This window comes from Mauremys reevesii, linkage group 2, assembly GCF_016161935.1.
Source record: "Mauremys reevesii isolate NIE-2019 linkage group 2, ASM1616193v1, whole genome shotgun sequence".
NCBI lineage: Eukaryota > Metazoa > Chordata > Testudines > Geoemydidae > Mauremys > Mauremys reevesii.
Window position 1 is genome coordinate 13,986,067 of NC_052624.1, and position 12,474 is coordinate 13,998,540.

At 41.4% G+C, this 12,474-nt stretch overlaps 1 protein-coding gene across 7 annotated transcripts in view; it reads left to right on the forward strand.

Moving 5' to 3' along the window:
* Nucleotides 1-1,307: 1,307 nt before the first annotated feature.
* Nucleotides 1,308-12,474, forward strand: part of LOC120397527 (sodium channel protein type 5 subunit alpha-like) — a 120,796-nt gene continuing 109,629 nt past the window's right edge. For all 7 annotated transcript variants that reach the window (XM_039523493.1, XM_039523487.1, XM_039523492.1 and 4 more), the window contains exons 1-5: nucleotides 1,308-1,842; nucleotides 2,008-2,302; nucleotides 4,329-4,447; nucleotides 6,752-6,868; nucleotides 8,633-8,761. In XM_039523493.1, the coding sequence (XP_039379427.1) occupies nucleotides 2,060-2,302; nucleotides 4,329-4,447; nucleotides 6,752-6,868; nucleotides 8,633-8,761 (608 nt within the window). In that variant the 5' untranslated portion in view covers nucleotides 1,308-1,842; nucleotides 2,008-2,059. The remainder of the gene's footprint in view (nucleotides 1,843-2,007; nucleotides 2,303-4,328; nucleotides 4,448-6,751; nucleotides 6,869-8,632; nucleotides 8,762-12,474) is intronic.

Here is a 12,474-nt window from a genome sequence, read left to right on the forward strand (position 1 = left end):
GGCACTTACTGAGAGTAGTCTTTTCTCAAGAAGCTGACCAAATGCTTCACTGAGGCTACTTAAAATCAAACAAGTACATAGCCAATATTCATAACTTCAAATACAAAAATGATACATGCATACAAATAGGATGATTATACCCAGTAGATCATAACCTTTGCAGAGATATGTTACATGGCATATCTAGTATAAAACATATTCCGGTTATGTCATATTTACACTCACAAGCATATTTCTATAAAGCATTATGGGGTGCAACATTACAGCCATGTCTGGTGATTAGCTGCCCTCATGTCTGAAACGCCCCCTTTTTCCCACTGCTCACACTGCATCCCCTCTCATTCTCTGGACATACAGTGTTCCCTTTTTGTGATTCAGCTGTTCCTTCTTCATGTCTTGGCCCTCTGGCCAGATCATTATGTTTTCCCCTTCCTGTGGTGACAAAATCCCACAGGATAAACCATCCCAGGCAGTCTTCATATCGACTGCCCTAACTGTGCCACTTTCCCAGTCGCTGGGAGGGTAACCTAGGCCTACCTTCTTACTCTGGTTTCCAGCCCAGGGATCCTCTAATCAGTGGCCAAGGTCTTCAATGTCCCACTTTGCTGCTGTTTGCTGTGTCCTACACCTTCTCTCAGGCTTCCACCCCACCACCGTCTGAGTAAACTCTTCCTTCAGGGCTTGGATCCCTGTGGTTTCTACTCTCCTTCAGTAGGTTTCCTCCTTTCTCTGTCTAATGCCCAGAGAGTGACTGCAGGCTTGCTCACTGTAGCCCTTTTTGCTGTCATCTTCCTGGCTTTATACTAGCCCCTCCTGTTCCTTTTCAGCTGGGTCAATCAGGGGTTACTTAGGCCACCTAATTCCCCTCAGATGTAGCACATCGACTTAATTGCCCCTTCTCACGCTCATTAATACTTTCCAGTCTAATGTGGTGTGAACACCCCATCACATTCCCCTTTTTGAAGTTAAATGCTGCTGTGATGGGGTTCTTTGGTATTTTTCTCCCTACAAGGATGTTAAATTAAATTACATTATGGTTGTGATGATCAAATGGTTCAGCTACATTCACCTCTTGGACCTGATTCTGTGCGCCACTTAGGACTAAATCAAGATTTGCCTCTCCCCTTGAGGGTTCCAGGACTAGCTGCTCCAAGAAGCAGTCATCCAGCAGGGCTCTTATTCTTAGCAAGCAGCTTAAGATGCTTTTACATTTTTGCTTTGTATGCTCCTTTTACAGGAGATGGAGATAGAACACTGGTATCAACTGGTTCCATGGCAGTTGGAATTTTGCAGTTGGGCTCCAACACTTAGTTCATAGAATGGTGGACCCCTGCTGTCCATCCATTTGGGGGGAGTGGAATCTTATTGATTTGAGGAAGGCGACAGCAAGGGGGAACTTCCAGGCTTCAAGGAAGGAATCTGTTAACTCCTTTTTCAAGAAAGCAAATTGGCTACTCTTTGATGGAATTAATGAAGAGAAAGAAACAAATGTGGCAGGGCACCTCCTCCATCTTGCTGGGCTTAGCACTTCCTCCTCTTGCAATGGGAGGGGGGCACTGGTGTGCCAGTCCTTCCCCTAAACAGGGAGGAAAGCAGCCTCTCACTCTGGAGAAGCCTATCTCTCTGCTGCCACTAACCCTGCAGCAACTTGTGTCTCCTCTTTCACCAGAAGAGGGGTGTGTAAAGGTCTTGGGCAGCCCTTAATTGGTCTCCAGAAACTCCTGATTAACCCAAGATAAACTCTTGTCAGTTTACATGGAAAAAGGCTAAAATATCTGACATGCACCACTCTCTTACAGCTGTCCAGCCTGACTTTGTCACATAAGACATCTCATTTAATAGGTAATGCAAGTTTTGGTTGGTGGTGGTTTTGTTTTGTTTTGTTTTGTTTTGTTTTGTTTGCCTAGGAGACTGACAGCTACAAAATCAGGTGTAGTTATAAGCCAACTGTGGTTGGTTGTATTTGACAGGTTTTTGGTAGTCACTTACGTTGATACTTCTTGTTAGCTGTTTTCACTACTAGGTGTACAATCTATAAAAGGAGAAAAAGGATGAAAAGATGGCTGACTTCTCTCTACCATGTTCTAACAATTTCTGCAAGTTCACGCGTGAATCCTTGGCTTCTATTGAGAAGCGAATCGCTGCCAAGAAGGAATGCGTAGGTCAGAAGCCTGAAGAGAAACCTCGGCCCCAGCTTGACTTGAAGACTTTCCAGAAGCTGCCTGCTCTCTATGGAAATCCCCCTCAGGAGCTCATTGGGGAACCACTGGAGGATCTTGACCCTTACTACAGTGATCACAAGGTTAGACCCATCCAAAAAGTTTGTTGTTTTAACTTTGCTTTATTAAGAAGTGCAGAGAAGAAATGCTTATGCTGAGGGATATGATTTTTATGCCTCCTTGACCAGTTGTTAGTAGAGAGCCTTTTCTGGTTTATGGGTCAGAAAGCTAAATTTGTCAGTGCTTCCTTTGAATGATTATATTAAGACAGCTGTATTAAATCAGGTTATAATAAAACAAGTACCTAACATATTTGGAGTACTAAGCGATAATGTAATAAAACCTTAACTTTATAATCTACTAATCAAACAGAATGAAATTAATCAGCACGAGGCATATGCACCACTTACTTTCTGCTTTAGCTGGGGTCGGCAACCTTTCAGAAGTGCTGTGCCGAGTCTTCATTTATTCACTCTAATTTAAGGTTTCACATGCCTGTAGGTCTCTTTCTATAAGTCTATAATATATAACTAAACTATTGTATGTAAAGTAAATAAGGTCTTTAAAATGTTTAAGAACCTTCATTTAAAACTAAATTAAAATGCAGAGCCCTTTGGACCGGTGGCCAGGACCCAGGCAGTGTGAGTGCCACTGAAAATCAGCTCGCGTGCCGCCTTCAGCACCCGTGCCATAGGTTGCCTACCCCTGGCTTAAGCTATCCAAATAGGACTCAAGTGGGACTTTGGTGGTGTATGTTAGCCCTCTCCACAAAGATGAATTTCACCCACACTGAATATAACATTGGACACAATATAAAAATCTGTTACTACATGATGACAGAAAATTGAGTTATTGGTTTATCTAAAGTATCTTCCAGCCTACCAGACCTATGTGTAGGCTGATCAAAGACACTACATTACATGTAGCCTCTCTCTAAAGCCTGCTGATAGTCAGAATCACTTAATACAGTCTATTTCCTATGTTACAAATTTTAACAAGGAAATACAGAAAATAAATATATATATATTTACAGAACCACCAGTTCTTCGACAATGTTTTCTATAGAATATATTTTAGCCTTTAAAATATACATGAAATTCTGAGACTTGAACCCACATCTCCCACACTCTGGTTCGAGCCCTATCCCCCAAGCTAATGGGATGGGTTTTTCCAAGGATTTCCTGTTGCAGTTGTTACATCTTGTATAAATAATTCACTATTTATTGGCACAGGGACATGAGCCCAGGTCTCCCATATGCCCAGGTGAGTTCCAAAACACCTGAGCAATAAAGTCGGTCTCTGTCTGGTCCAAAGAATATTTAGTTATTTATTCAAAGTGGAAGAGCTCCAACTGGAGAAATTGAGAAAGGGAAGAAGAGCAACTGACTGTATATCCCAGTTGTTAGGACACTCCCCTTTTCCAGTTTTTAGCGGAAATTCCAGGGTCCCTGGTTTTTCAGAAATTCCACCCTGAACCCGAGAAACCTTCCCAATTAAAAGATCAGCTAAACCACCTCTTTTGTAGGAAAAGTTTCAGGTCTGACAAATCAGTATTTTTTGATGAAAAACTGTTATTGAAAAATTCTGGACCAGTTCTAATGTCAATATTAGTAAATTCTGAGAAAGTGGTTCAGTAAATAAAGGCCCTGATCCTGCAAATGCTTACAGACAAATGGAAATTGACTCTCACATGAGTTGTCCCATTTACTTTAATGGGAATACTGACATGAGCAAAATGACGAATTTGCAAATTCTTTTTAAGATCAGGGCTAAAGAAGGAAGTTTCCTACTGAGAACTTCCAACTGATTAATTAATAGCCTAAATTTTCCTTGGGAAAAAAAGGATATGTAATGTGTTCTCCATAGTAAACAATATTTCTTACTGATTCATTGAAAATTGTGTGGTATAAATATATAAGAAATCAAAAGGAATGACAAGAATTACAAAAAAAGTCTTTCAGTTTAAACAAAGTGCAGGTCCAGACATCAAACTTTTACCTATAATCTGCAGCGCTGGCCACAGATACAAACCATTAACATCCTCAATTAAATTTCTGTAAAAGTTTGATTTATTTAATATTATCTCTCATGTTTTTGTTTTCTTTAAAGACATTTATGGTACTGAACAAAGGAAAAACAATCTTCCGATTTACTGCCACACGTGCCTTGTGTATACTTAGCCCTTTCCATTCAATCAGAAGAGCAGCGATTAAAATTTTGGTTCACAAATATCCTTTCAGTTGGCTTTACTCATTCTATTTTTTTAATAATAATACAAGATAATGGGTGTTATACTGTGCTTGTTATATGCTAGCTCTAGCCTTTTTCTAAAAGCAATAATACATGTGCTCCAGATAGCTCACGGATAATTTTGAATGATTTTAGAAATGACTATTATTAGCATATGAAACTGGAAAGTACAGGGATAGATCTGCACAGAGGAAGGATGGCCTTGGAAATCAGGTAACAGAGGGCCCAATTCTGATCTCACTATACCTGTGTAAGTTGGGAGTAATGTCATTAAAGTCAATGCAGCAAAGAGTCCTGTGGCACCTTATAGACTAACAGACGTATTGGAGCATGAGCTTTCGTGGGTGAATACCCACTTCGTCGGATGCAAAGTCAATGTGCTTGGTTCACTAGAGTGTTTCACCAGTTTTACACTGTGAAGTTACACTGGAGTATCACAGTGATACTTAGACCCAAGAGAGGGCATGATCCTGCCACTGTACGGATCTCAGAGTGCCACCAATCACATGGAGCCCTGCAAAGGTGTTATGAGAACCCTGAGGAGAAGGATGTTCTGTAATCCAGAGCCCATCCTAGCAGCAGCGGACAGGCTCCGATGGAGAGGTGTTGCATATGGCTCTGCAACAGTACAAGGAGGGTGATTTTTGTCTAGGGTCACCTCTCCAGCATGCTGAAGTGTGATCGCATGGGCTGGCCAGCCTACTTCAGACATGCCCCTTCTCCAGCAGGGCTGCCTGTGTTCAGGTCCATGGTGCTTTTGGTGCAGCTGTTTGGTCTCTGTCTGAAAGGTTGGCTCCTAAACTTGCAGCTGGTAGGTATAGGGGAATCCTGCTTCCTGGATTGCATGTCTACAGGGAGTGTGGTGTCCCACCCCTTCTGCCCTCTGCACACTCCTCCAGAGCTAGCTGCACATGGATCACATCTGTGATGTGGTGACTGTATCTGCTTAGCTGTCTGCACCAGTTGCAAGTGGGGATCTGCACCAGCGATGCTACTGAGCTGTGCTCAGTGCTTTTGTAGATCCCGTGTGTGTGGGAGTGCAAACCCCTGGCACCGCTTTCAGGCTCACACCCATAGTTACTATACTATAAAATCAGTGTCAGTGATATCAGGATCAGTTCCCTGGATTGTGTTCCTGGCTCTTTCTTTGTGATCTTGGATGAGTGACTTGACCACTTGGTTTTTTTATCTGTAAAAAGGGCATAATACAATACAAGCCTCAGAGTTTCATGAGGAATTCACTGTTATTACCTTTACTTTTATTGCATTAGTGCCCAAGGGCACCAGTCAGATGCAATACAGACACATACAAAGTCATGGTTCCTGCCCTAGAGAGCTTATAATACAATTTAAGATGGAGACTCCACAAATGAGTGTAACAAATTATATGAGGGAAGAGGAAGGGTAGAAGTAGAGTAGTGCCAAGCAGTGATATATTTTCCACACGTATCTTTTTGAACAAACGTTTTTTGTGTGAGGCAGATGGTCTTGTGGCTAAGGAACTGACCTGAGACATTGACATCTGGATTCAATTCTCACCTATCACAACTATCTGTGTCACACTGGGTGAGTCACTTTGGCCCAGTTCCACAAAGCTACTTAGGCTCCTAACTTCCACTGAAATCTAAATACCTTTGTGGATCTGGGGCCTTTATCTCTTTGCACTTCAGTTTCTCATTTGTAAACTGAGGATAAAAATACATCCTTTTCCTCCCTCATTGTCATTCTTTCCTATTTAGACCCTGAGCCCTTTGAGGTAGGAACTGTTTTTTATTAAGTTTTACATGTGATGCCTTGTGCAATGAAGTCTCAATCTTAGTTGCTTAGATGCTACTGTATTATAAATAATGTTAATAATAGTGTATTATGCGGTGACATTAATTAAAATGAATAACATCAAAATAAAACTGTTAAGCATGTCAGAGAATTTGAAGTCAAAAATTAAATCCACAACTGTTAAAACACTTTGGCCTGGTCTACACTGGGGGGGATGGGGTCGAACTAAGGTACGCAACTTCAGCTACGCGAATAGCGTAGCTGAAGTCGAACTACCTTAGTTCGAGTTACTTACCCGTCCTCACGCCGCGGGATCGAAGTCCGCAGCTCCCCCGTCGACTCCGCCACCGCCGTTTGCGGTGGTGGAGTTCTGGAGTCGACGGGAGCGCGTTCGGAGTTCGATTGCTACCCGCTGATCCGGCGGGTAGTATGGACGTACCCTTAGTGTATTAGTGACATTTTCTGATTATACAATAATGTTCTTTACCTTAACTCCTGTTACTTACATTGTTCACTATGTTTATTATGTGCACTATTTTAACCAATTGTGTCTTCATGGCTAAGTCAGACCCTACTAGGAAGCATAAGTCACTTGACTCTCCTGACTGGAGCAAGTATGTTGAGTAAGTATTTCTGTAGGAATTTATTTTTCCTAATTCTCTAGTTCTAATTAATTAGTTAATTGGCCTAATCTTGTAGTCCTCTCACAAGGTAATGTCATATTGGAGTCAGTAGGAATTTTGCTTCTGTTAGAACTTCAGGATTATTGCTTTGTGGAAATAGGGCCATCATCTATTTTCATTTGCTCCACTGTAAACCCAGAATAACTCATTGGAGAGCAGAATCTGAGCCATGAAGGAAAAAAAAGTGCTAAATTTCTTTTATTGTTTATCTTTCCTCCACCTTTCATTGCTCTAATCCCTGAAGTCCTTCCTCAGTTTTTACTCATTGCTTTCCCAGACAAGTCTCCCACCAATGTCAATATTGAATAAGGATTTCAAGATGTGATCCTTTGTCTTTTTAAACTTCTTTCAGTAATGTTGATTTGTGCACTATTTGCTCTAGTAAAATATTCTGTCAGCTGCTTTTTGCTAGTGGAACTCTGTCTTCAGCATTGCCAGTTCTCGCAATGTTATCACTTTCACTATATATCACAATATTTAGTATTTTGTCTTAAAGCCCCAGCTCTTAGAGTCATGTTAAAACCTGAAAATCTCAGATTTCAGAAAAAAAGGTACAATTGTCGCCCTCCTAGTTGTAGAGGAAAACTTGAAAATGTGACCCCTAATAGCCTCAACAACAGAAGGCAAAGAAAAATAACTCCAAATGTATTATTTCTAAATGTCATTATTTTTAGGCCAATCGTGTGACTTTTTCAGGCCTCACTCATGAGTTTTGAACACTTGCTGCTGGCAATCCTGTAGTGAACTCTATGTAGCTGGATCCCTGCACCTGCACAAATTCCATTAACATCACTGCAGCTCCTCCTCTTTTGGAGTACATTGCAGGATCAGCATCTGAATTAACAACTTTCAGTCTATCAGCTCATCCACTTTGCTAACTGTAATATCTGAATAAAACTGTGGCATGATTTTAATATACGTCTCCATTTGTAATGTGTGCTGCCCTAAGTTTCTGTGTAAGGGAGTCAGAATTTAGACAGAATATTATATGCTGTGAGAATTGAAAATGCTGTTTGAATGAATTCAGACAGTATTTTCAGAATATTTTTTTCTCAGTGAAAAGGGCTAAATTGCTGTTAAATAATTTCTGAACATATTTTCTGAGTATCAGATGCTTTTAGAATTCCCGCAGGAGACCTTGGTCTTGCTGAAGTGACAAGTGCACTCAGAAAATCCAGCAGAGCATTTACTGACAATTTCCATTTAAAACAATGCTGCCTTTAAAATGAAGATCCTGTAAGTTTGTATTCTGTAAGTTTTTTTCAATGTTCTTTAAAGAAATGGCTACCAGATTCACAAACTGACCAACATACAGCTATTTTGGCACATTGACAAGTGATGATATGAATTATCTTCAAAAATTGTAAAAGTGGCCTGTGATTTTGGATACCTCAAATTTGGAGTGCCCAATCTGAGACACCTTAACATTTTAGCAAAGAAAATTGTCAAAGGCAAGTGAATATGCTGCAGACACAGATGTTGATAACTGCATCCAGAATGCTGTCAGCTAATATCTCAAATTGCCTGTGAGTTAGGTCCTGATCCAACACCCATAGAAATCGATGGAGCCTTTCCATTATCTTCAACGGGGCCATTGGACCTGCTCCCGGGGGCTCTGAGGGAGCTCACAGAATGAGTACACTGAATGTGCCTCCTCCACTAATTGCTAATGTTCTCGCATTTCTTGGACACTTTACTCCCCAGATACACTTTCACTGGCATTTACACTTTTGAAGTATTGATAAAAATATTGGCAAGAGGATTCTGTCTGAATGAATTCACTTTCCTTCGAGATCTATGGAATTGGTTGGATTTCAGTGTCATTGTTCTGGCGTAAGTAAGGGTGTATATGTATATTAAGGGATATCATGCAGTTAAAGTATTTTTGCTTGTTTTGATTTTTTTCTCTAACTTTTCACTGAAGTGTCTAAATTGTTGTACTTTGCACCCAAGATACAAAATCATTTTAAGGAGCAATAACTGTATCTGGAAAAGCTATCGAGTGCTCCTGTATCCCTTTCATTATAGGGTGCAGAGGATAGCAACCGTATGTAAATCCCTCAAAAGAGGATAAAAGGGACTGCATAGAGGGCAAAGACAGCAATAAGAGACACTGTATTCCATCCCATCGAAACCAGCAGCCCCTTTATTTGAAATAGGGAAAGGATCTGACCTGACAGGCAGTGAGATTTAATATCATGAAGTGTGTATGTGTGCATGCATGTGTGTGAATGCATGTGTGTGAAGGCACTTTGGCCACGTACATAGACACCATTGTAGTCAGTGAATCAAATCTGGGATTTTGTCACCAGAAATACAACCTGAGCTTGAACTACTGAAGTTAGAAAGCTATTACAGTGACAGCCACAGGAGGGAAATAAAATCAAACCCATTAAGCCACTGTATTATAGACTCTTCCTATTATTACACAAGCAGGTCAAGAATATTTGCAATCCGCAGCTCAAGACTCATAGGGGATGTCCATTTTTATGTTAGTTTCCTTTCAAATATAAGTACCAATAGGAGGCAGAACCTATTAGTCCAGGTTTTATTTGATTACTCAGAACATTCCAGAGTGGTGTGAGTTCCAAGGACACTGGGTCTTTTAGTTCCCTCTGTCTTGGTTTCTTTTTATCACAGTAAGGTAATAAACCGGCAATACTATCATCCATAGCATTTCCAATTTTTTCATTGTAGTAGATTGTATGGGGTACACTCCATAACAACAGTGGCTGGAGCTACTCCCTGCGGAATTCCTCTGAGCTGTCTGCACAGACAGCTTCTAACTCACTATGGGCTTGGCTACACTTGAGAGTTGCAGCGCTGGTGGAGGCTTTCCAGCGCTGCAACTTAGTAACTGTCCACACCTGCAAGGCACATCCAGCGCTGCAACTCCCTGGCTGCAGCGCTGGCTGTACACCTGGTCTGCTTGAGGTGTAACAAGTGCAGCACTGGTGATGCAGTGCTGCTCTTCAAGTGTGGCCACACACCAGCGCTGTTATTGGCCTCCAGGGTATTAGGAGATATCCCAGAATGCTTTTAACTAAATTACTCTCTTTGTTTTGTTATGCAGCCTCTCTTTGTTTTGTTGTGAACTCGGGGCTCCGGGAGCTGCTTATCTAAAAAACAAATACAGCTCCTGTTTGCTGTGATCAATCTGTGAACAATCAAATGAGATATCCCCCTGCCTGCCTCATTCACAGTGGTTAAGTGTTTTCTTGACGGGAGAAACAGTGGGGGCGGGGCGGAGAAAGGGAGTCGGTTGGAGCAGCTGCTTATCTGGTCTGCAGGCTGTTTGCAGTTAAGAGCAAGGGGTTGGGAAAATTTTCTGATTTTGCAAGTTAGGGAGCTGATACACAGTGTCGGCTCCAAAAATCCACTCTCTCTCTCTCCCCCACTCCCTGTCACACTACACCCCACCCCCCCTCTTTTGAAAAGCACGTTGCTGCCACTTGAACGCTGGGATAGCTGCCCATAATGTATCACTCCCAACAGCACTCCAAATGCTGCAAATGTGGCCACACTGCAGCGCTGGTAGCTGTGAGTGTGGCCACACACCAGCGCTGTCCCTGCACAGCTGTACGACCAGCGCTGTAACTCCCAGCGCTGCAACTCTCAAGTGTAGCCAAGCCCTATGTCTCCCAGTGACAGCACGCTGACTGCAACCAGGGCCGGCTCCAGCGTTTTTGCTGCCCCAAGCAGTGGGAAAAAAAAGAAGCCGCGATCGACAGCAGCTCTGCTGCCGCCGCTTCATTCCCTGCCGAATTGCCACCGAAGAGCCAGACATGCCGCCCCTTGCCGCTGGCTGCCCCAAGCACCTGCTTGCTGCCCTGGTGCCTGAAGCCAGCCCTGACTGCAGCCCAGTCAACGAAGAGGAGATGAGGAACTTCCTACCACACACACAAATACAGCCACGGACTTTAGAGTTCCATTATATCAGTGGTTCCCAAACTTTAACAACCTGTGAACCCCTTTCACTAAGATGTCTAGTCTCGCGAACCCCTCCTAAAAATGAATATTTCCAGGGATTTTCTCTTTTACCTGAGAATAAATTAAAAAAGCAGTGATCTTGGAAATATAAAATTTGTTTTTATGACTTTTATTCACACTATTATTATTTATTATTACAGTATTTTTATTACATTATGAAAATGGCAACACTCTTCCAAGATCTCACTTTCGTAGCCTGTATCACTTTGAATAAGCCTGTTTCATCAAGGAGTATCAGATGTGAAACAGCATGAAGGTATTTAAGAAGCCAACTCAAAGTTCCTCCTACACAAGCATTCAGGTCTTGAGTAGTCCAGCCAAACAACACATGTTACGAAGCTTAAACTTGTTCTTCATAATAATTTTAAAAACAGTGCTAGGTGCCTATTTAATTTTAAAAACAGCAAAAAATATCCACCTCCCTTTCCATTTTGTATAAGGAGTCTTGAAATTTAAATCTCCTCAGTGTGACATATATGCTTGCTTTGATCTGCAGAGCTATTGGAAGTCCAAGGGACAGCTCTGTCCACCATTAGAGAATTTTTTTCTGAGAACCCCTGTAACATTTCACAAACCCCAGTTTGGGAACCACTGCATTATATCCATAGGTCCTTTTTTGTTACTACTTCGCCTGGCACTATTGGCTATTGTTCTAAGGGAAAGAATATCAAAATGGTACCATTAAAGGAAAAGAGAAATGTGGAATTACACGTGCCTCTGTTAGTGTGTGTAAGTGAAGCTTTGCTGTGGTCTTTCCCATCTTTGCTCCAAACAAACCAGATTGTGTATAAAATAAACTAGGAGAAACATTCTGAGTCATTCCAAGTCCGAGTCCGATCTCATTAATATCCCTCCCCGTGAAGTTGTGACTCATTCAAAGTCTCAAGCTTGACCTCCTGCTTCGCCAAAAGAACTGTGTGTGTGTGTGTGTGTGTGTGTGTGTGTGTGTAGAGGAAGGAATAATATCAGATAGAGCTGAGAAGCAGAGAAGAGCAAAGGCTGTAGCTGATAGCTATTGGGGACTCTGTGTTATGGGAGGACGTTAGGCGTCTTTTGTGGAATGGGGCTATTTGGGTGGAGAACTGATTACTTTGCATTATGGGAATATGGGACACAGTTCTAAAGGAGAGATTCAATTCATTTTGTTTTAGGTAGGAAAATAGATAGATTTTTTTTAGGAGGTAGGTCTGTGATGCAGGAGAATTGATAGGTTTATTGTGGATGTAGGGAGGAGGCATATTTTGAAGTTTTACTTGAGGATCTCTTCAAAAAGAAATTATTCTCTTTTTCCTCTGCTTTAAATACATGATTTTGAATAATGTCTGTGTTATTTCAGTTTAAATTTAAAAGTGTATTGTAGGAAGTTGGCAACATGCATAATCAAGCACTGCCATGTAAATAGATTCTATTTGAAGTAACCAAGAAATAGATTTATAATACTTAGGATGAGCCCTTGACATGTGGTTTGTTAATGCACAAAATATTATATACTCAGAAGGGTTAGCAGTTAGGAAAAGGCATATAAAATAGTTGCTTTGTTCATTCAATTCAATAGC